The sequence below is a fragment of the Aphelocoma coerulescens genome, chromosome 5, assembly GCF_041296385.1.
Source record: "Aphelocoma coerulescens isolate FSJ_1873_10779 chromosome 5, UR_Acoe_1.0, whole genome shotgun sequence".
Lineage (NCBI taxonomy): Eukaryota > Metazoa > Chordata > Aves > Passeriformes > Corvidae > Aphelocoma > Aphelocoma coerulescens.
The window spans coordinates 2,103,975-2,123,916 of record NC_091019.1 but is presented as its reverse complement, the minus strand read 5'-3'; the positions used below and the strand labels follow the sequence as shown (position 1 = coordinate 2,123,916).

At 55.2% G+C, this 19,942-nt stretch overlaps 1 protein-coding gene across 2 annotated transcripts in view; it reads left to right on the top strand.

Moving 5' to 3' along the window:
* MYRF (myelin regulatory factor) overlaps positions 1 to 19,942 on the top strand; it is a 43,876-nt gene that overhangs the window by 15,546 nt on the left and 8,388 nt on the right. For both annotated transcript variants that reach the window (XM_069016265.1, XM_069016264.1), the window contains exons 2-16: positions 2,241 to 2,328; positions 3,073 to 3,393; positions 5,926 to 5,987; positions 8,358 to 8,676; positions 9,061 to 9,233; positions 9,492 to 9,615; positions 14,607 to 14,802; positions 15,419 to 15,495; positions 15,989 to 16,099; positions 16,351 to 16,441; positions 17,251 to 17,451; positions 18,042 to 18,150; positions 18,565 to 18,674; positions 19,129 to 19,289; positions 19,739 to 19,811. In XM_069016265.1, the coding sequence (XP_068872366.1) occupies positions 2,241 to 2,328; positions 3,073 to 3,393; positions 5,926 to 5,987; positions 8,358 to 8,676; positions 9,061 to 9,233; positions 9,492 to 9,615; positions 14,607 to 14,802; positions 15,419 to 15,495; positions 15,989 to 16,099; positions 16,351 to 16,441; positions 17,251 to 17,451; positions 18,042 to 18,150; positions 18,565 to 18,674; positions 19,129 to 19,289; positions 19,739 to 19,811 (2,216 nt within the window). The remainder of the gene's footprint in view (positions 1 to 2,240; positions 2,329 to 3,072; positions 3,394 to 5,925; positions 5,988 to 8,357; positions 8,677 to 9,060; positions 9,234 to 9,491; positions 9,616 to 14,606; positions 14,803 to 15,418; positions 15,496 to 15,988; positions 16,100 to 16,350; positions 16,442 to 17,250; positions 17,452 to 18,041; positions 18,151 to 18,564; positions 18,675 to 19,128; positions 19,290 to 19,738; positions 19,812 to 19,942) is intronic.

Sequence of the window (19,942 nt, the reverse complement as noted above, 5' to 3'; positions counted from 1 at the left end):
GAGGGGGAGGGAATGCCAGTGCCGTTGGGATCTCGTGACTATGGAGCAGTATTAGCTTTTAATTAATCACCTAAGCTGGCTTTGGTAAGAGCCTGGCTGCATGGAAGCTCCAGGCAGTGGGACATTCTTTGTCCCTGCCCTGATGTCCCTGGATTTGTGCAGATCCCACTGTCCTGGAGCAGAGGAAGGTCCTTTATTTCTGGTGGGCAGCCACGTCTCCCCTCCGGCCCTGACGCACCCCTCGCGTCACCGCGCTTATCTCACCCTCCTCAAGGTGACTTCAAGGAAGCAAAGGAATCCTGGAATGGTTTGGGTTGGAAGGACCTTAAACCTCATCCAGTTCCACCCTCTTGCCATGGGCAGGGACACCGTCCACTATCCCAGCTTGCTCCAAGCCCTGTCCAACCTGTCCTGGAACACTTCCAGGGATGGGACAGCCACAGCTTCTCTGGGCACCCTGTGCCAGGGCCTCAGCACCCTCAGAAAATAGGGCAGCGCAGCATCCCGCTGTCTACAGAGGGCTTCTCATCCTTTCTGGATGGTTCCTGGGCTCCTCTTCCACCACGGAGGAGCTCCTGGAGTTTGGAGGTCTGAGGGAAACCTGCTGGGGTTGGACTTTCCTTGGACAGGCTGAGTCACAAAAATTGGCCGAGCACCCTTTTTGCTGCTTTGATCGTGGATCCCAACACCGAAACTTGGGATGAAGACAAGTTTCCTGATGGCCTCTGGGGCGGGTGTTTGCCAAAGGCATCCTGTGATTTATAGCCCAGGGTTTTTTTGGCCAAGAGGGAGGCAACGGAGCAGGGGGAGGACTCCCACGCTCCTGGAGTGCTCATCCCTGGCAGGAGGTTTTGGGGATGTTATGGGATCACGGTGGGGGCCTGAAGAGGTGCCCTGGGAGATGTGCTTGTGGTGAAGTGTTGGGAACAGGCTATGGCAGAGATCCTTAGGGATGAGTGAGGGACACAGGGATGGCCACCAGTGAGCTCCCATAACTCTGAGGACACCAGGGTGGAGCTACCACATCCCAGGACCTTCAGGAGAAGATGTGGCTGTCACAGTGGAGGGACACTGGGGTTTGCAGCTCCATATTGGAGGTGCTGGCACGGCTGGAGATCCCAGAGGCTCCGCCTGCTCCGACCTCTCCTCACCTCAGTGCTCACCTGGAAGCAGCATTGTGTGGCCCTGCTCCAGATGGATCCCATGTTCACATGGAAGAACATCCTCAGCCTGTCCCCCAAGTACCCGGGCTCTGCCTCGGAGATGTCCCAAAAACGAGCGATTACGCGGGATTTTCCCCGCCTCTAGCCAGGGTTTCTAAGGCAGAGATCCCTGTATCCACACACACCCTGGCCACTTGGCAGAATTCCTAGCTGGATTTATTTCTGCCGATTTGCCTGTCTTGGTATGAAAGGGATTTGCAGAGGGAGAGCTGCAATTGGCCGGGGTGGGCTGGAGCCCCCCGGGCCGGCCTTTGCGGATCAGCGGGTGACCTTTCCCGGGAACCGGGGGGATCCGGGGGGTCAGCGGCTTCTCCTGGGCTTTCACGTGGGGTCTTTCAGGATGGTCTTCCACCGACTTCCTTATCGGAGCAGGGGGAGTTGGATCTTCTCTTCCACTTTCTTGGCAGCGCCTTTGGCACCGCGAGCTGGCTCTGGACCCGGTGGGCTCTGGACTCCCACTTGGGAGAGACAGATAAAGGAAGGATTTTCTGTCAACAAAACCCTGCCCAGCTTCCCTGGAAGAGGGCAGGGAGGGAAGGAGGAGCCCTCTGGAGAAAGGACAGGGAAATCCGCCTCCTGCCCATGGAGCAGAGGAGAGGGAAGAAGGTCGGGAGCTGATCCAGAGCTGCAGTGGAGAAATTTCAGTGTGTTCTGCAAAGGGAATCGTAGAATGTCCTGAGTTGGAAGGGATCCCGAAGGATCTGGTCCCCACCATGTGTCTGTGTCCCTGCCCTGGCTTGTCCCACACGCCCCATCTCCTGGGATGAGGCTTTACACTGGGAGGCAGTGGGTATGGACAGCTGGTGGTCCCCAGGGATCTGCTGATCCAGGGAGTGTCAGCCCTGCCCAGGGCAGGGGCTTGGAATGAGGTGATCTTTAAGGTCCCTTCCAACCCATTCCATGACTCCAGGATTCTCAGATCAGTTCCTTGACTCTGCAAGGGTCTCGTGGTGTTTCCAAGGCCCTTTCCTGTCTGTCCTTCTCCCGGCTCATGCTTCCACCTGCTCTCCCCTCCAGGCCACGACATTAATGGAGCTCTGGAACCATCCAACATCGACACCAGCATCCTGGAAGAGTACATCAGCAAGGAAGACTCTCCAGAGATGTAAGTGCTTCCCTTGCTCCACAGCAGGAGCAGTGTTCCTTGTGCTTTTTCCTTGGAGAGATCCCAGAATCTTGGAATGGTTTGGGTGGGAAGGAGCCTTAAAGCTCATCCAGTTCCACCCCTGCCACGGGCAGGACACCGTCCACTATCCCAGGTTGCTCCAAGCCTCATCCAACCTGGCCTGGAACACTTCCAGGGTGGGATAGATGGAGGTTCTCTGGGAAACCTGTTGAGCAATTTCCAGCTCTGAAATTTGAGGAGTTGCTTAGAAATCACCTCTGTCCCTCCAGAGTCCTCCTGGATTGTTCTTTCCTCCTTCACCATCCCCAGCTCTTCCTGGCTTCCTACCTTTGAGTTTTCCCAGTCTCTTTTGTTCCCTCTCTTTATCCCCCTGAGGGCACCATAAACACTTTTCCTTAATCTGAGCAATGGGCACACAGGCCCCGGGAGCTCAGATTAAATCCCCAGGACTACACAAGGATGGAGAAGGGAAGGATCTCCCTGTGTGTCCCAACTTTGGGAAAGAGGAGGGAGCAGACCTGGAGAGCACCAAGGGAATCTGGGAGCAGGGTGGGAGTGGGATCTTTGGCATAGCTGGTCTGTAAAGCATGGTGAGCAGATCCTGCTGGCTTCACATTCCTTGAGGTTGCTCTCCTGGGCACTTTAAAGCTTCCCGGGTGGATTTTGGACTCTTCCATCAATCCCACTGACCTGTTCCCTGACGTTGTCCCGTTTCTCCCTCAGCTGCTTCCCTGAGATCCCTGCTCCCGCCAGCTACGCACACCCCCAGCCCTCGAGCTCCGCCGGCATCCCCGCGCCTCCCACCAGCTCCGTCAGCAGCGTGAGCAATCCCTCTCCCACCCTCCACCTCCCTCCCGCCGGCAGCCAGCTCCCCATCCGGCATGGTCCTCTCCTGGCCAATCCCTGCGGAGCCGCCTACGGAGCTCACCTCAACTGCAACAACAACAATGGGATGGTGGTGCCCAAGGGCTTCCTGGGTGGCCACTGCCTGAACAACGTGGTCCCTCCAATCAAATCCGAGCCCAAGGCCTCCTATGCACCTGGGTAAGTGGGAATGGGATGGTGGGATGGGGGCGGGTGCTGGGATGGAGGCTCCTCCAGGCTGGTGGCACCTGGAGAGTCCCACGGAGCCGTGACCAGTGGCAGCATCGCTCGGCGGTAAGTCCTTGCTTTTGGACAAGTGGAGCTCCTGAAGCCTCCCAAAAGGTTTTTTGGGAATATCTCCCACACCATCGTAGAGTTCCGGATACCTGTGCTGGACATCTCCAGGTGGGAGAACATTTTGGAGCATTTTTTAAGGAGGAAGAGACACAGAATAAACTGGAACAAGACAAAAGTCAGTGTCCAGGATGGAATTCAGTCTCCGGGACGTTGCCCTGAGTATCCCAAAGGATAATTCACTGCACTGGACACCAGTGTGTTGTTCTTCTCCTGGCCTGATGCTGTAGATGCTCCGCTGCAGAGAAGGAAAAGATGGATCTGTCCTTTTCGACAGGCTCTGGGGAAGAGAAGGGGCAGGTTTTAGGATTGCTGATGGATCCAGCTGGAGAGTTATTCCCGAGAGGAGAAAGGATGTGGCTCCTGCTCTCTGGGCTGCAAGGAGGGGAATAGTCACATCCCAAAGTGCTGTGCTGTGCTCCAGCCGGAATCTTTAGGTGGTGGTGGCCCTGGACAGCCTTCTCCCATGGGATTATGGATGTAAGGACAGTGAGGCCAGGATGGCTCCAGTACTGGCTCTTCTCCCTCTGCCTTGTGCCCTCTAGTGTTGCCAGCAAGCACAACGTGGGGATTCCCAAATTTGGGAACACTCAGACAATGAGTTCCACCCTTTGGATGCACTTGGAAAGGCCTCCCAGGAAGATAAAAACCCAAATCTGCCTTTACTTTATTCCCCAACCAGGGGGTTTTCCCTTGCAGTGATCCCAGAAGGATACCTGGAGCTTAGAGAGGGAATCAAAAGCCTGAAGTGATGCCTTGTCATGTCCATGCACCTGGAATTCTGCAGGATGCCATGAGTAAGGATCATGCTTTGCTGTCAGAGGTGGAGACCTTGTTTGGATGGAGCTGAACTGGATCAGCTCTGATGGCAGCATTCCCTCAGCATCCCAGAATGACTCTTCCCCCTGTGCTAGGCTTTTCCCAGTGGAGAATCATGGAATGTCCTGGAAGGGGCACACAAGGATAATGGAGCCCAATTCCTGGCCCAAGGATCCCACCATGTGCACAGGGACATCGTGGTGGATACCAACAAACCCTTGCCTTGGACTGGGCACATCCATGCTACCTCCCTGTGGGAATTCTGCAGTGTCCACCTTTTCCAGCCTCCAGGATTCCCTGAATTGGGCTGCTCCCTGTTGTTACTGGCCCAAACGTGGCTTGCCGGTGCATAAATCCTGATAAATCCGTAGGAAACACAGTAAGATCTCAGATCCTGAATGGCAAGGAGCCTGGAAATAAGGCTGGGAAGAGATGCTCCAGCCAGGCATAGGAAGGGAATGATGGAAAGGTGCTCCAAGGGAAGGTGGAGGATGAGGGAAGTGTGGAGAGGGGTTTTTTGGGATCACCCTACCTCATCCCTCTCCAGCCACTGCTGTGTGCAACTTCCCATGGAGAATCCAGTTAATGGGCCTTGGGCTCCTCTGGTCCAGGAAGATTCTGTATCCTGGTTTCCAGCTGGAATTGTGGGTGTCATCAGGAGCAGAGTTGGAGCAGTGTGTCTTGTGGTCTTCCTCCTCAGTTTATTTGCTTTTTGTCTGACTTTCATCCAAGAAGCACCGGGATTTGTCTGGGATTATTTCGCATCTGTAAAGCTGATGGTGTAGGATGGGTGAATGGAGAAGAATTCCCATGGAAAATGGGAATGTGCCGTGGTCTCCCTGCCTGTCCCTGCTGTGCCACCACACAGGACCTGGTCCTGCCGCCCTGAGCCATGGATGTGCTGGAAAAGGCAGCTGGGAGCTCCCACTTTTTTTTCGATTGTGTTTCACAGTCAGGGCTAAATCCTGCTCCTGGTGACGTTGGAATAGATCCAGGGAGATACAGCAGGAGCTGTGGTGGTGCTCAGGTTTGTACAGGCAAAATCCATCCCCTGGGCTTCCCAGGTCCCCCAGAGCCTCCCATTTCGTAGGAGCATGGAATTGGTTGGGTGGGAAGGGACCATAAAGCTCATCCAGTCCCAGCACCTGCCACGGGCAGGGACACCTTCCACTAGCCCAGGCTGCTCCAAGCCTTTTCCAACCTGGCCTGGAACAGCTTCCTGGGATGGGGAGAGAGCTCCGTGCATTCCACTTGATCACTGACATTTCCCTGGGAAGCAGATAAATTTCTGTTTGGCTTCTTTTCCCTGGAATTCTCACTGTCAGCTCGACAAAACGTCCCTATTCCCGAGCTCCAGTGGAAACAGTGACAGTGATGGCAATCCTGGCTGGACACACTCAGGGTGTCCAGGATCTGCTGCAGGCACACCTGGGATTCCTAGCTGGATCCTGGAGGGTGCTTGGATCCAACTGGACCTCTTGGTTGTGCTGGAAGCTGGATTAAAATGACTTTTCCTTCTCTTTTCCCATTGCTCCGCAGCACTTTGCCGGACTCTCCCCCGGATTCCGGATCGGAAGCCTACTCGCCTCAGCAGGTGAACGGTAAGTGCTTCAGAAAGGGAGAAGGGGAGAAGAAATCCTAATCCAAACCCCAAATCCAGCATCCACCCCCTCTTTATTCCGTGAAAGTGGTTGGCTCTGCAATCTTTATCAGCTGGGAGAAAACAGGCGGCTGCACTACGTGGGGAGATTATCAGTTAGTAAATATCCCTCGGCTTTCGCCCATTGTTCCACTCCCGGCTTTGGGAAAGGGGAGAGGGATCGGCACAGAAGGCGAGCTGGGAATCCACGGACACGGAATCCGTGCTGGGAATCCGTGGGCGCAGGGAGATCGTGGCAGTGTGGCGGGCTGGGATGTGGAGCCTGCCATCCCCCTCGTCCTGCCCTCTGCCTCGGGAACACGGAGCGGGAGCACGTCCCTGACATGGAGCCCGGCTCCAGGAAGCAGCCATGAACCTGCCATTCTCCAGTAAGTTCCTTCCCAGCCTTTCCCTCCCTTCCAGCTGGTCCCCAGGATCTTCTGCTCGCACTGAAATGGCACAGGAAGCTGGGACCCCCTCCAGGGTCACTGCCAGGTACTCCTGGCTTCCCCCAGGAAAGCCACCGAGCGTTGTTTGGTCCCTCTGGTGACCTTCACTGTTCTTCCATGGAAAAACTCCTTGGGAAGGAAGGAGGGAGGGTTGTCCTGGTCTCCCTTCCCCCTCGGCAGCAGCACCCTCTTCCCCAGGCTCCAGCCCAGTCTCCACCGGGAACAGTGCCTGCTCCTTTTTTTTTTTTTTATGGAAGAGGTCAAGAGTTCTGTTTATCTTGCTAAAAAAAATCCCTGGAATTCCTCCTGGCCCTTCCTTAAATATAACAAAGAGGCCGGGTTGCTCACCATGGGGAGAACGGCTCTGGAGTGCTCGGAGCTCAGTTGGGAAGGAGAGGAGGCCCCGGAAGGCACCCACAAAGCTGGGATTGCATTCCTGGAGATGATTTTCCCTGGATTTGGGAACACCTTGGGCAAGCACATCACTTGCCTGTCCTTGGCTGGGGTGTCCCTGAGGCAGCTCCCAAAGGAAGGCTGGCCCAGGATTGAGCCTGGCAGGAGAAATCCAGCTCCATGTGTGTGGAAAAGGCACTGAGAGGTCCCCACAGGAAGCAGAAAACCTTGGAAGGGAGCAGGATGGGTGGCAGCAGCCCTGCCCTGGCAGCCTTCAGCAGGAGGATCCAGCGCAAGCACATTCCAGTTTTCCAAACCTTCCAACGGGAGGAGTTTTCCCACTCCTGTTCAAGCGCTTTGTCCTCGTTACTCAATCCCTGCCTGGGTGTTCTGAGGCCAAAGTCCATCCAGCTCAGCCTGGAAAGATCCAACAGACCCTTCCCTGCCGTCCCTCTCCGTGTTCCCAGAGGCTGTGCCTGGCTTGGCCAGTCCCTGGATGCATTTTCCATCCAGTTTTCCACATTAGGGGGTGAAGAAACTTTGTCTTGCATTTAAAATAAAGTCGCTGTCCCTTCCCACTCCATGGTTCCCTGATGTGCCAGGAGTCAGTCCCTCGTTCCTGCCAGGATTGTGGTGTCCTGTGGGGACACCTGAAGGCACAGGTTGATGCAAACATCAGGGAAAGGCTGGAAAAACAGATGGGCTTTGTCCTGGGGAAGAAAATGGAGGCTGGAGAGGGACTTTGGACAAGGGCATGGAATGCTAGGACAAGGGGGAATGGCTTCCCACTGCCAGAGATCAGGGTTAGATGGGATATTGGGAAGGAATCCTTCCCTGTGAGAGCAGTGAGGCCCTGCAGTGGATTTCCCAGAGAAGCTGTGGCTGCCCCATCCCTGGAAGCGTCCAAGGCCAGTCTGGACAAGGCTTGAAACAACCTGGGAGAGTGGAAGGTGTCCCTGCCCCTGGCAGGGGGTGGATCTGGAATGCTGAGGTGATGAGAAGCAGGGCAGGAAAGAACATGGATTTGCATGTCCCTCCACACCCCAAACATTTCTGTTGGTGCTGCTGTAGTCAAATCCACCCTAATTATGGAATGGCTTTAGTATCCCGTTCCAAATGGAGGAGGAGAAAGGTGGGATCGCATTTGAATGTCCCTTTTCATTTATTTAAATTCAGGGATCAAAGTCTCCTCCTGGTTTCAGTTAAAATGTTTAAAGTGCCCCCTCAGAAATCCTCCCTGGAAGTGCTGGGGGTGTTCAGGTCATTTCACTGGCTCTTCTCTCTCATTGTCCCAGGGAATGATAAAATCCCGGAAGGGTTGGGGTGGAAAAGGACCTTAAGGCTCATCCCGTTCCAACCCCCCTGCCATGGGCAGGGACACTTCCCCTAGCCCAGCTTGTTCCAAGCCTTGTCCAGCCTGGGGATCCAAGATATCTGGGTCAGTGCTGGACCTGGAACACTCCTAACTTTGGCTCTTTCTCCCTTTCCAGATCCTCACCTTCTCCGGACCATGACTCCCGAAAATATGTGTCACATGACTCCCCCTTCCCGCCTGGAGCACCCTCCTCCTCCGCCGCCTCCTCCTCCCCCCCCTCACCTCCAGGGTCCCCCCCCGCCGCCCCCACCGCCCCCTCACCCTCTCCAGCCGCAGCACAATTCCCACTTTCCCGGCCTGCAGCGGGATATGTTCCTGAAGGCCGAGCCCCTGATGCCTCCGTACGGCGTCGGGCCGGGAATGGCGCCCACCGAGCTCCACCATGCCCAGCAATCCCAGATGCTGCACCAGCTCCTCCAGCAGCACGGAGCAGAGTAAGGCCTGGGAGTGGTGGGGCCGAGGGAATGGAGGTGAGGGAATGGGAGCTGGAGGCGTGCGGAGTGCCCGAAGTGTGGGGTTGGGCGGCGGGAACAAACAAAGGGAATCTGTGGAAGGTGTCCCTGCCCATGGCAGGGGGCTGGAACTGGATGAGCTTTATGGCCTCTTCCAACCCAAACCATTCCGGGATTCTGTGGAGCTGAAGATTTGGCTCAGCTCATGAGCGACCCAGCCTCGGCAGTGTGGGATAAGGTGGGACGGCGCTGTGGCAATGCTGTGTTTTCCGTGTGTCTGAGATCCCGCTTGTCCTGGTCGTGGGCTGTGGGATTGTTGTCGCCTCCCGCCTCTCCATTCCCCGCTGAGCCGTTGCCTTCCCGCAGCCTCCCGGTGCATCCCGCCAAGAAGCGGAAACACTCCGAGTCCCCGCCCAACACCCTCAATGCCCAGATGCTCAACGGGCTGATCAAGCAGGAGCCGGGAATGGGATCCGTGCCACTCAATCCCGACCGCGTCCAGACGCCCCCCTGGCACCAGCCGGGTGCGCTCTCACCAGGTACCCCCGTTATCCCCTGGAATTCCAACCCTGCTCCCGCCGCGCCAGGGGCATGGCAGGAGGGAGGATGGTTGTCAGAGGTTGCCAGCCTGAGGGATTCATCCCAGTGTGAGTTCATCCTGGCCTGGACCTGGTGTTCTGGCAGTCAGGAGGGAAGCTTCAGGCAGCTCCAGTTGCTTCCTTGGGCTCCCACCCCTCTGGATACTCAGCCCAATGATGAAAATTGGGACTTTGATCCATTTTAACCATTCCCCGCAGGCCTCATTCAGGATAACGACAGCCTGAATGGCTCCTACCTGGATCCCAACTTCCAGTCCATCAAGTGGCAGCCACACCAGCAGAACAAATGGGCAACTTTGTACGATGCCAACTACAAGGAGCTGTGAGTAATTCCTCCACCTCTGGAAAAAGTGGGAAAAGCCACTGGGGTTGGGAACATCCCACTTGCAATGTGGGATAAGGATCTCCCTGGGCTGGGCTCTGTGGTGGAGATGACGCTCCCCACTGCCCCTTTCCCACTGGGAACGTTACTCCTCCACACTTTCTGTGGATAATTAAGGAATAGCAGAAAGCATTTCAGCAGCTTTGGTGGCAATTCCGCAACCACTCAGACCTTGCTCTGCTGTGGAGGGCTTTATTGGCAAATCCAGCCTTGTCCTGAGGAAAGTTGGGACCAGCAGCACTTTTTTCCCCTTCCTAGGCTTACCGGGATCCTGGATTTTCAATTCAGGATTGGGAATTCCTAGCGTGGGTGACTGGAGGTCATCCAGAGCCACTTCAGCACAGCTTGAGCAGCGTGGAAAGGAGCTGGAGGAGGAGGAGTGGGGGTGGTTGGGGGGGCAGAGGGGGAAGGAAAGAGAGGGAAGGCGTTGAGGAAATCTAGGAAGTGGCAGAGAGGCCGGAGAGGAAGGCTGGGATGACCAAGACAGGGAAGAAAGAAGTGGGAAGGTGGGCTGGGAATTGAGGCAGCAGAGGGTGGAGACAGCACACCTGGAAGGAGGAGTGCTCAGCAGGAAACCACTGTGGATCCTCCCTGCATTCCTGGGAGGTGACAAAGAGCTGGCAAGCAGCGGGATGGTTTCCAGGAACCTCTCATGGACCCTCTCTTCCCTCCCAACTCCCTCCCTCCTCCTTCCACACAGCCAGCTGGGTCCTGTGGGGGACACAGAGCAGGGAATGCTCTGGTGCCTGGGGGTAACCTGGGGCTATGATCACACTTTGCCTGGATAGTGCTGGGAATGGGAACCAAGGGCTCCAAGGACAGGGGCAGAGTCCCAGCTTTCCCACACTCATCTGCTCATCCAGGCTTTATCCCATCTTCCATGGTGGTGCCAGGGCAGGGAATTCTCTCTTGGGAGCTGGTCACCTCTTTTGGACTCTGTGACTGTTTTCCCACCCCACACTAGGAGAGGGATCATTTGGGAAGACAGTTCCTTTTGGTTTACCAAGCCATTTCCATAAAGGAATATCAGCAGCTTCAAAGCCGTCCTGCACCGATCCCTGCTCTGCACCACCAGCTTGCTCCCTGTGGATGGTGGGCTGGGGAAAGCTGAGCATCTCCCATGGATCCTGCTTCCAAATCCTGCTTCCATGTGTAGGAATTCCACTGCCACCTCCTCTGAGCTCTGTCTGGACACATCACCTCTTATCCTTTGGTTTTCCAGCCCCCCTTTTCCTTCTTGCTCCTTCCTGCTTGCGGAAAATGATTTCCCATCCCAAACACATCACAGCTTGTCCCGAGCCATTTCCAGGCGTTGCTATCCCAATTCCAGGGATTTTCCGTGCACCCTGGTGTCCACAGGTGGATTGGCAGAGACAAACTCCACGATATTTCTGCTGGGCACAGAGGAGCTGCTGGAGAACCTCTACAAACCCAGCCGTGCTCTTTGGATATTGGGATCACTTCCCTAATTCCTGCTTTTAGGATTTAGGGTAAAAGCTAGAGCAAACCCACTCCCGGGGCATTGAGGTCATCATCCCGTTGTGTAAGGAGTAAATTCCATTGAGGTGACTCCATGGAGATTTGAGGAAGCCACGTGGGCTTTGTTGTGGCTCTGGATTTGAGTGGAATTAAGGGTTAAAGGTTGATTAATTAATTTTTAGCTCCGTGTTACCTCAGGGGACTCCTCCTGCTCCTGTGCAAGCGGGACCTACATCTCTTTTTAAATGCAATATCCCTTCATTCTCCTCGTGCAACACTTTCCCTGGATAATCTATGAGAAACGCCAAAAAATCCATCTCTCCTTGCTCCTATAATGGCATTTTTTAGGTTGGTTAATTCAGATGTAGCAGGTGGGAATTGTCTCCTTCCTTTCTCCTTTTGGGTGTCCTCAGCCAGTGAGCAGCATCCACATCCAGATCCATAACTATTCCCCAATGTAGCTTCCAAGGAGCAGCCATTCCCAGTCTGGTTTCTGCTGGAAGCTGTCCCCAGTCTCGATGTGCTGTTTGAGTTCCCTGTGATCCAGGTGCCCAAAACCTTTTCACGGCCTCAGGAATGTGAATCATCTGAATTATCTGATTTTTCCTACTCTTGCTCCTAAGAAAAGAGTCTGGGAAGGAGCTGAAGGAGGGAGAGCATGGGAAGCTGTCCAGGTTCTTACCAGATGCTTAGGAGCGATTACAGGGCAAAAAATACAATTAATGCTCTTCCATGTTTTCCTCCCTTTGCACACAAAAAATGAGGTTCCACAAGGCGCTGGGGCAGGGATTAGGTTCCATTCCAGGCTCGTGTCTCAGAGTTTGCCAAGGAATCTGTGTTGTTGAAGGAGACAGAAATCCCTGGATTAATTTTTATGGATAGCATACAATTTTTTTGGCCTTTCGCTCTGATTTTGCGGTTTTCGACTCAGTGAACTTTTCCAGGGATGAGCTGGTTTCCAGCAGCGGAGCCAAAGAGGCCTGGAACCGGGCAATTCCCTAATTTACTCCTGGGAGAAGGAGCCATCCATCTCCCTGACAGCAGGCTCTGATAAATTCCAGCTCCCTCCTCCTTCTCCCAGCTTGAGGGAAGGCAGCTGGGAATAGTGCAGCCCTTCATGGAAACATCTCCATGCTGAGGCCAGGGAACTGGGGAAACTGGGAAGGTGCTGTTCTTCTCCCATCCAGCAAACTGGTGCTCTCCGGGGACTAATCCTGAGGTTTTGGGGTTGGACCCCTTGGCTGGGAGAAGCGTCGGGATAAACAGCTCCAAACTTGGCTGTGCTGCCTGTCCTGGATCTCACCGAGGGAAGGGAGACTGGTGGGGCATGGTCCAGACCTGCTGGATGTGTTTTGGGATATGTGACCCGGGGTGCTGGCTCATGCCACGGTGATGGATCATGGCTGTATCCCGGGAAGCTGAAGGGAACACGTAGGATGGACACACAGGTGGGATTTTGTGGGAGAGATGACCACGTCCTGCTGCTCAGCTGGAGTTTGTAGCAAGAGAAATCAGGGAATGCATGCAATTAGGGAATGTCCTTGGATTAGGGGTCTTCCAATAGTCTGTTTCAGGAGTGGTTTAGATATGGGGAAACCAGGAAGGAAGGAAGGAAGGAAGGAAGGAGGAGAGAAATGGGGGAATGTGAGCATCCCTGTGCCGTCCTGCTCTTGGCCAAATCCCAGTACAATTCCCTGTGGGGAGTCTGTAACCCCTCACCTTCACTGGGATCGGGAAAATCCTCCTCTGATCCTGCCCTTCTGTCCTGCCTTAATCCGCCCCTGTCAGTGGGGATGTTTGGGATCAAATAATCCATTTGACCCCAGACCTTTTATTCCTGACACTTTGCCCTTTGGCCCCTGCACCCTCCCTGGAAAAGCCAGCATGGAAAGCAGCTTCTTCCCTCTGGTCAATCCTAGTGCAGGGATCCCAGTCTGGGGGGATGCACCAGCCACAGCCATCAGGAAAATGGGAAAATCAGTGAAAAGGAGCCTCTGAAAGGGGACTGTGGAAGACCTGCAATTTCCAGAAGGCAGAGGAGGGGGAGCCAGCCTGTCTCCCCTCTGTCAGCACACACTTAGCAGCCATCAGTTTTGCAGTTTGGGAAGCATCCGTGGCTTGGAAGTTCGGACAGACCCTCCCTCTCCTTGACTTTTCCAGTTAAAAAACAGTGGGAAGGGCAGCGAACACTCGGGACAAAAAACCAGCTGGGAATGGCTTTGCCACCCTCGGGGTGAGGGTGCTTGGGTCATCCTCAGCTGCGTGTCCCAGCCAGGAATATCCAGATGGAGAATCCAGGGCTGAGGCTGGGAGGAGGTTGGGGAATTCCTCTCGTGCCTCTGGGCTAAGGTAGTGCTCTGCTCCCACCGCCCGGTTTGTGTCCGGAGCACAGCACAGCATTCCCGGCTCCCTGGGGCATAAGGAGCGAGCAGTTCCTCGTGGCCATCCCAGAATTACTCATGGCAACCTGGAATCACTCCCAGCTCTCACCCACATGAACTCCTCAGGTGATTGCAGGGGGAGAATGGTTTTATTCCAGATGAAAAGAAGTGATACCAGGGCAGAATCCCTATCTCCTGCTTCCCAGAGTCTCCTGAATTCTGCCACATGTCAGTCTGTCCGGGTCCCCTCCTGTTGCTCCGGGTAGAATCCGCGTGCCTGTCTGGAGGTGGAAGTCAGAAGTGGTTTGGTTTTGGGGGAAAAGTGCTTCTTAATTTTTAAGCCTGAAATCCAAGGGTGGCTGAGCTCCCCCTTTACCTCATCCCTTGTTCCTTAATTAAAAGCAATGGGATTTGGGTGTTCTGCAGGATGAGAGGCAGCTCCTTCCCCCCTTCCGAGGGCCCACCAGCTCAGGGTGGGCTTTGTGGATGGTGAGGAAAACGGACTCGCTGCAAAGGCCACATATTTCCCTGATTCCCATGGGAACCAGCCATTAAGGAGTTGTAGATTAAACCTTTCCAGCTGCTGTGTGTTCATGGAGCAGCCAGGACCCCTCCTCCTCGTCCTCCTCCTCCCTCTCCTCCTCCTCCGGACCTGTCAGCTGGGAGCTGGAAGCCTTTCCGCAGCAGCCAGAGCAGGTGTTTGTGATTTCAGCAGGAATTCAGGATGCAGGGGTACAGCCTGGTAGAAGGTGACACTGGGAATGCCACAGGGTGTGGGTCAGTCTGGGCTGCTTCTCCCAGTGAGCCACGTTAAAGGGATGCTCCAGGCTTTGGACAGACTGTGGAGCTTGGGATCTGCATATTCATTCCCAGTTGAGTGGGAAGAGCGGTAGAATGGTTTGGGTTGGAAGGGGCTTTATGGATCATCTGGTGCTGATCCATGGGCAGGGACACCTTCCACTAGCCCAGGTTGCTCCAAGCCCCATCCAGCCCGGCATGGAACACTTCCAGGGATGGGATATCCACTGTTTCTGTGGGAAACTCCTGGTCTCACCTGCTCCCTGTTCCCAGCCCGATGCTCACGTACCGTGTGGATGCCGACAAGGGCTTCAACTTCTCCGTGGGAGACGATGCCTTTGTGTGCCAGAAGAAGAACCACTTCCAGGTCACGGTGTACATCGGAATGCTCGGTGATCCCAAGTACGTGAAGACCCCCGAGGGCCTGAAACCCTTGGAATGCTTCTACCTGAAGCTGCACGGAGTGAAGGTGAGCGGGAGCTGAGGGGCTGTGGTGAATCCAGCTGGGAAAAATAGGGGTTGGGAGGTGGCTGGGAGCAGGCAACACCACCTCTTCATGTAGTAGAGGAATGTGTGGAATGACACAATCACAGAATTGGTTAGGTTGGAAAAGCCCTCTAGGATCATGGAGTCCAAGCCTTCCCCCAGCACTGCCAAGGCCACCACTAACCCATGTCCCCAAGTGCCACATCCACACAGCTTTTAAATCTCTCTGGCAATGGTGACTCCACCACTGCCCTGGGCAACCTGTTCCAGTGCCTGACCACCCTTTCCATGAAGGAATTTTCCCTAATATCCTACTAAACATCCCCTGAGGCCATTGAAATATGAGTCCTAAGATGAGCTCAGTCTGGGTGTCTTCAGGATTGCTTCCCACACCTTTGACTCCAGAGAGATTCTTTGGGAAGATCCTTCCACCCTCAGCTTTTCCCCTTCCAAGGGGACACTTGGACAATGCCCACACTCAGGCTGGGTTTTCCGAGTGGGATGTACCCAGTCATGGGAAGGTGGGCAGAGAGCTGGGGAAGGAGGGAGGTGGGAAGGTCTGTGTGCCGTGTGCCACATTCCCAAATCCTTCTCTCCAGCTCGAGGCCTTGAACCAGTCCATCAACATCGAGCAGTCACAGTCGGACCGCAGCAAACGGCCCTTCAACCCCGTCACGTGAGTATGTCCATGTGGGAACGAGCATCCTGTGTTTCCAGGGAGTAAGCAACAGCAGGAGGTGGGGAAAGGGTGGAGTTGGAGGTCTCCCACTCCACTGTGTGGGTGTCGCGCTCTCCAGTTTTGTCCTGTTTTCCTCTCTTTGCATTCCCAAGCCTGCTCTGCGCCCAGTTCATAGACCTGCCATGGTGGAGCAGGCCAGGAGACAGCCATTCCCGAAAGAAACCTCTCCAGGTTGTGGCTCCAGCCTCTCCATACCTGGTTCCTCAGAGCAGTCTCAGGGCACGAAGAACCTGTTTCACACCCTAGGGTTGGACCAGTGTCCAGCTGGGAATGAGGGAAGAGTGTGTTGGGTTCGAGGCCTCCAGGTGCAGGAAAACTGGGTACCTTCCCACCTAAGGAAGGAAGAGAGAGGAGAGGAGTAGGAAAAGATAGGTACCATTCCCAGACAGGCACCATCCGCACTCATTCCATCGTTTTCCTTTCCTTCCAGGGTGAACCTGCCCCCGGAGCAGGTCACCAAGGTCACCGTGGGGCGGCTGCACTTCAGCGAGACCACAGCCAACAACATGAGGAAAAAAGGCAAACCCAACCCGGACCAGAGGTGAGGGAGGACACAGGGGCCTCTTCTAGAACATCCCGAGAATCCCATGGATTTGCCTGTCCCTGGGTTGGGCAGTGTGGCTGGAGTGGGATGTGGGAGTCGGGCCTGGATTGTGGACACCAGAAGAGTGTCCCCGCTCTGGGAGGGGGTTGGGGATGCCCAGCACAAGGAGAGGGGGTGCTCCCAGCCCACCGTGGTGCCCAGGGCTCTTCCCAGCACGGGATGTGTCCCTGAGCTGTGTCCCTCCGCAGGTACTTCATGCTGGTGGTGGCCCTGCAGGCACATGCCCAGAACCAGAACTACACGCTGGCAGCCCACATCTCCGAGCGGATCATCGTCCGGGTACATCCCTGTCTCCTCCCTCGGGGCCCTTTCCCACATTCCATGTTCAGAAAACATGTGAATGTGGCACTCAGGGACGTGGTTTAGTGGTGAATGTGGTGGTGGTGCCAGGTTGGATTTGATGTCCTTAGAGGTCTTTTTTCCAAACATGATTTCCCACCTTTCCCACCTCCTCCAAACTTTCCCTGCCTTGCTTGTAGCTTTCCCTGTCCACACTGGGGTTCTGGCTCCAGCTTTTCCACACCTGGTTCCTCAAGATACAGGATAAGGAAGGAATCCCATTCTCCAATGGGATCAGTGACTGTTGGGAGTGAGGGAAGAGTGTTGTTGAGACTCTGCAGCAGGAACAAGGCCTCCAGGTGCAGGAAAATGGGATGCTTTCCCACCTTTTCATGTCCTAAGGCAGAGGAGCAGGAAAAGAAAGTCACCATTCCCAGGCTCTCCTGGGGTTTTGCTGGAGCACTCCTCTCCAAAACATGAAGGTGGGGAGTAAAACCCAAACAGGGACTTCAGACAAGAAGTCCACAGTGGATTAGGCAGCTTCCGGGATGCCCAGCACAGAATTTCAGGGAACTGCAGGCAGCCTGGAATGCTCTGCATTTGGGAGCCAGGAGTATCATCCATGTCACTTGGTTTCCTGCTGTCCTGAGTGGTTGGAACACTGATAGCTGGGATAACAGCTGAAGGAAGGAAGGTCTCCTTTAGGGAGAGGAGCAGGAAGGGCCATCCTTCCCCAAGGCCTTCCCCGTCTCTGCTTGCCAACATTCCCCTCCCTGCCTTTCAGTCCCTGTTTTCCCGTTTCTCCACAGGCTTCCAACCCGGGGCAGTTTGAGAGTGACAGTGACGTGCTCTGGCAGCGGGCGCAGCTTCCGGACACCGTGTTCCACCACGGCCGTGTGGGCATCAACACGGACCGCCCGGATGAAGCCCTGGTGGTCCACGGCAACGTGAAGGTCATGGGGTCCCTGATGCACCCTTCGGATGTCCGAGTGAAGGAGGACATCCAGGAGGTGAGAACCTGGGAAACAGGGTGGGCTTGGGGTCACCAGGAGGTCACCAGTGATCTTTGTGGGTCCCTTCCAACTCGGCGTATTCCAGGATCCTACGACTGTAGAGCAGATGGCAAGTGCCTTAGGATTCTTTCTGTCCCAAGCACAGCCAGTCCACCATGTCTTAGGGAATATTGACTCTTCCAGTGTTAGCCAGAAGTAGCAAACAGTGGGAAAAAGGTGGAAAACAGGTGGATGTGGCAGGTACCACACTGGGCCTTGCCAGCGCCTGGGTGAGAGGCTGGGCTCTGCTCTGAGTTCCTCTCAGCTGCCTAATTTGCCTGTCCAGAAAAGCTGGATACAATCATGTCACCTATTTTTGGGAGCTGCCTCTTCCCTGTGCCTGGTTCTGTGATGAGACTCGGTCTCCTCCTGATTCCCCTATCCAAGGATCTTGTCCAGAACTGGACATTAACCCCAGCGTTTGTCCTGCTCAGGGCAGGGTTCAGGGCTGTCTCCAAAGGAGTTCCCATGGGCCATAGTCCTGCTTGGTGGTGGGGATTTGAGAAGCAATATCCCGTTAGGAATTCCCTGTGCCTGTTTTGTGCCAGGTGGACACCACGGAGCAGCTGAAGCGGATCTCCAGGATGAGGCTGGTGCACTACAACTACAAACCCGAGTTCGCAGCCACTGTGGGCATTGACAGCACCTCTGAGACAGGTACATCCCGTGGGAATACGCCTCTCACTCAGGAATGTCCCGCAGGAATTCCCTGCCTTTCCCAGGGGCTGTACCCAGCTCTGTGCCAGGGCAGCCCCCCAGGTGTGGGGTAGGCAAGAGGGGCCTTTGCATGTCCCAAATTAAGGAATCCAATGAAATTCCCCCTTTAGTGAGCGGGACAGAAGGTGGCATTTCCCACAGGGAGAAGGTTTTTCCAAGTACACTATGGTGGGGTGATGGTCCCTATCCGTAGAATTTGGGGAGCAGCCTTGTCTGACTGTCCTCTGCCCTTCAGGGTCTCCAAGGAGCCCTGCACAGCTTGGAATGAGGAGAGGACAGCCCTGGTGCCACTTCTGGAGTGTCCAGAGGGTGCAGGATGATCCCATCCCATCCTGCTGTTCCATCTCCACGCAGGTGTCATCGCTCAGGAAGTGAAGGAGATCCTCCCAGAAGCTGTGAAGGACACTGGGGACCTGGTCTTTTCCAATGGGAAAACCCTGGAGAACTTCCTGGTAGTGAACAAGGTTGGTGGCAACCAAGAGGCTGGGGAACCTGGCTCCAGGGAATTGTGGAGCTGGATATGGAAGAGGGAAACTGTGATGCCTGGGAAATGCTCCCAGATGACTTTCAGACCTGGCTGGTCTTCCAGAAGTCGGGAGCAGCCCTGGGTGGATATCGGACATCGGCAGGGAGGAACCAGGCTGATGCTGGTGAAATTTGGCAGCATCTCCCTCGGGAAGGGCTCCTTGTTGGCAGCTTCCTGCGGGGAGGCTCCCAGTCCTAATCTCCCCTTCCTAGATAAGATAAGGCACTTATGTCAGGATAACCCGGAGCACCTGGTTTCCTGACCTTTCCCAACCTGTGGCAGCCTGGTTGCTGCTCTGGGAATCGAGGGGACAGTCTCCCACAGCACACATGGAGGGTGTGGATCATCCAGATCCAGGTGTGCCTCAGCCTGCTGGCCTGCTTCCCTGGCAGGAGCGGATCTTCATGGAGAACGTGGGAGCCGTGAAGGAGCTGTGCAAGCTCACGGACAACCTGGAGACCCGGATCGATGAGCTGGAAAGGTGGAGCCACAAGCTGGCCAAGCTCAAGAGGCTGGACAGCATGAAGTCAACCGTGAGCTCTGGAGCCTTCAGGTACACATGGAGCCCCATGGAATGTCCCCTTTCATCCCAGGAAGCTCCGAGGGGCGGCTCGGGTTGGGAACAGGGAGATGAGGAAGGTGTGGGATGTTGGCTGGTGTCGCTTGGCCTAGAGTGGGTTTAAAGAGCTGAGGTTGGGGAGGTTTGGAATTCCCACAGGAGCAGCCCAACAACACCCAGGAGGAACTGGTCTCCGTGTTTCCCTAAAGTCAGTGGCTTTCTCATGGCAAAGGGTTTCCCATGCTTCCAAAATCTCCATCCTGACCCCGCTTATGCCAGCTTTGGGGCAGAATTGAGGCTTTTGGGGCAAAGCACCAAAGGGGTTTGTGACTATCCCACCACAAAGAGGTTTTTTGCCTCCCAGAAAATCCCATTTTTGCCTGGGAATGGCTCAGTGAGCTGTCCCTGGCCATCTGAGCTCCATTCCTCCTTCCTCCTTGCAGCCAAACTGGGAGCCAGTTCAGCCGGGCGGGAAGCGTGCCCCACAAAAAGAGACCCCACAAAGTCGCCAGCAAGGTAAGGGATGGATCCCAAAGGAGCAGCACCGGGAGCAGGGAAGGCTCAGCCTGGAGAAAAGGAGGATCAAGGGGAGCCTCACTCTCCACAAATCCCTGGAAAGTGCCAAGAGATTGGGCTCTCCTCCCAAG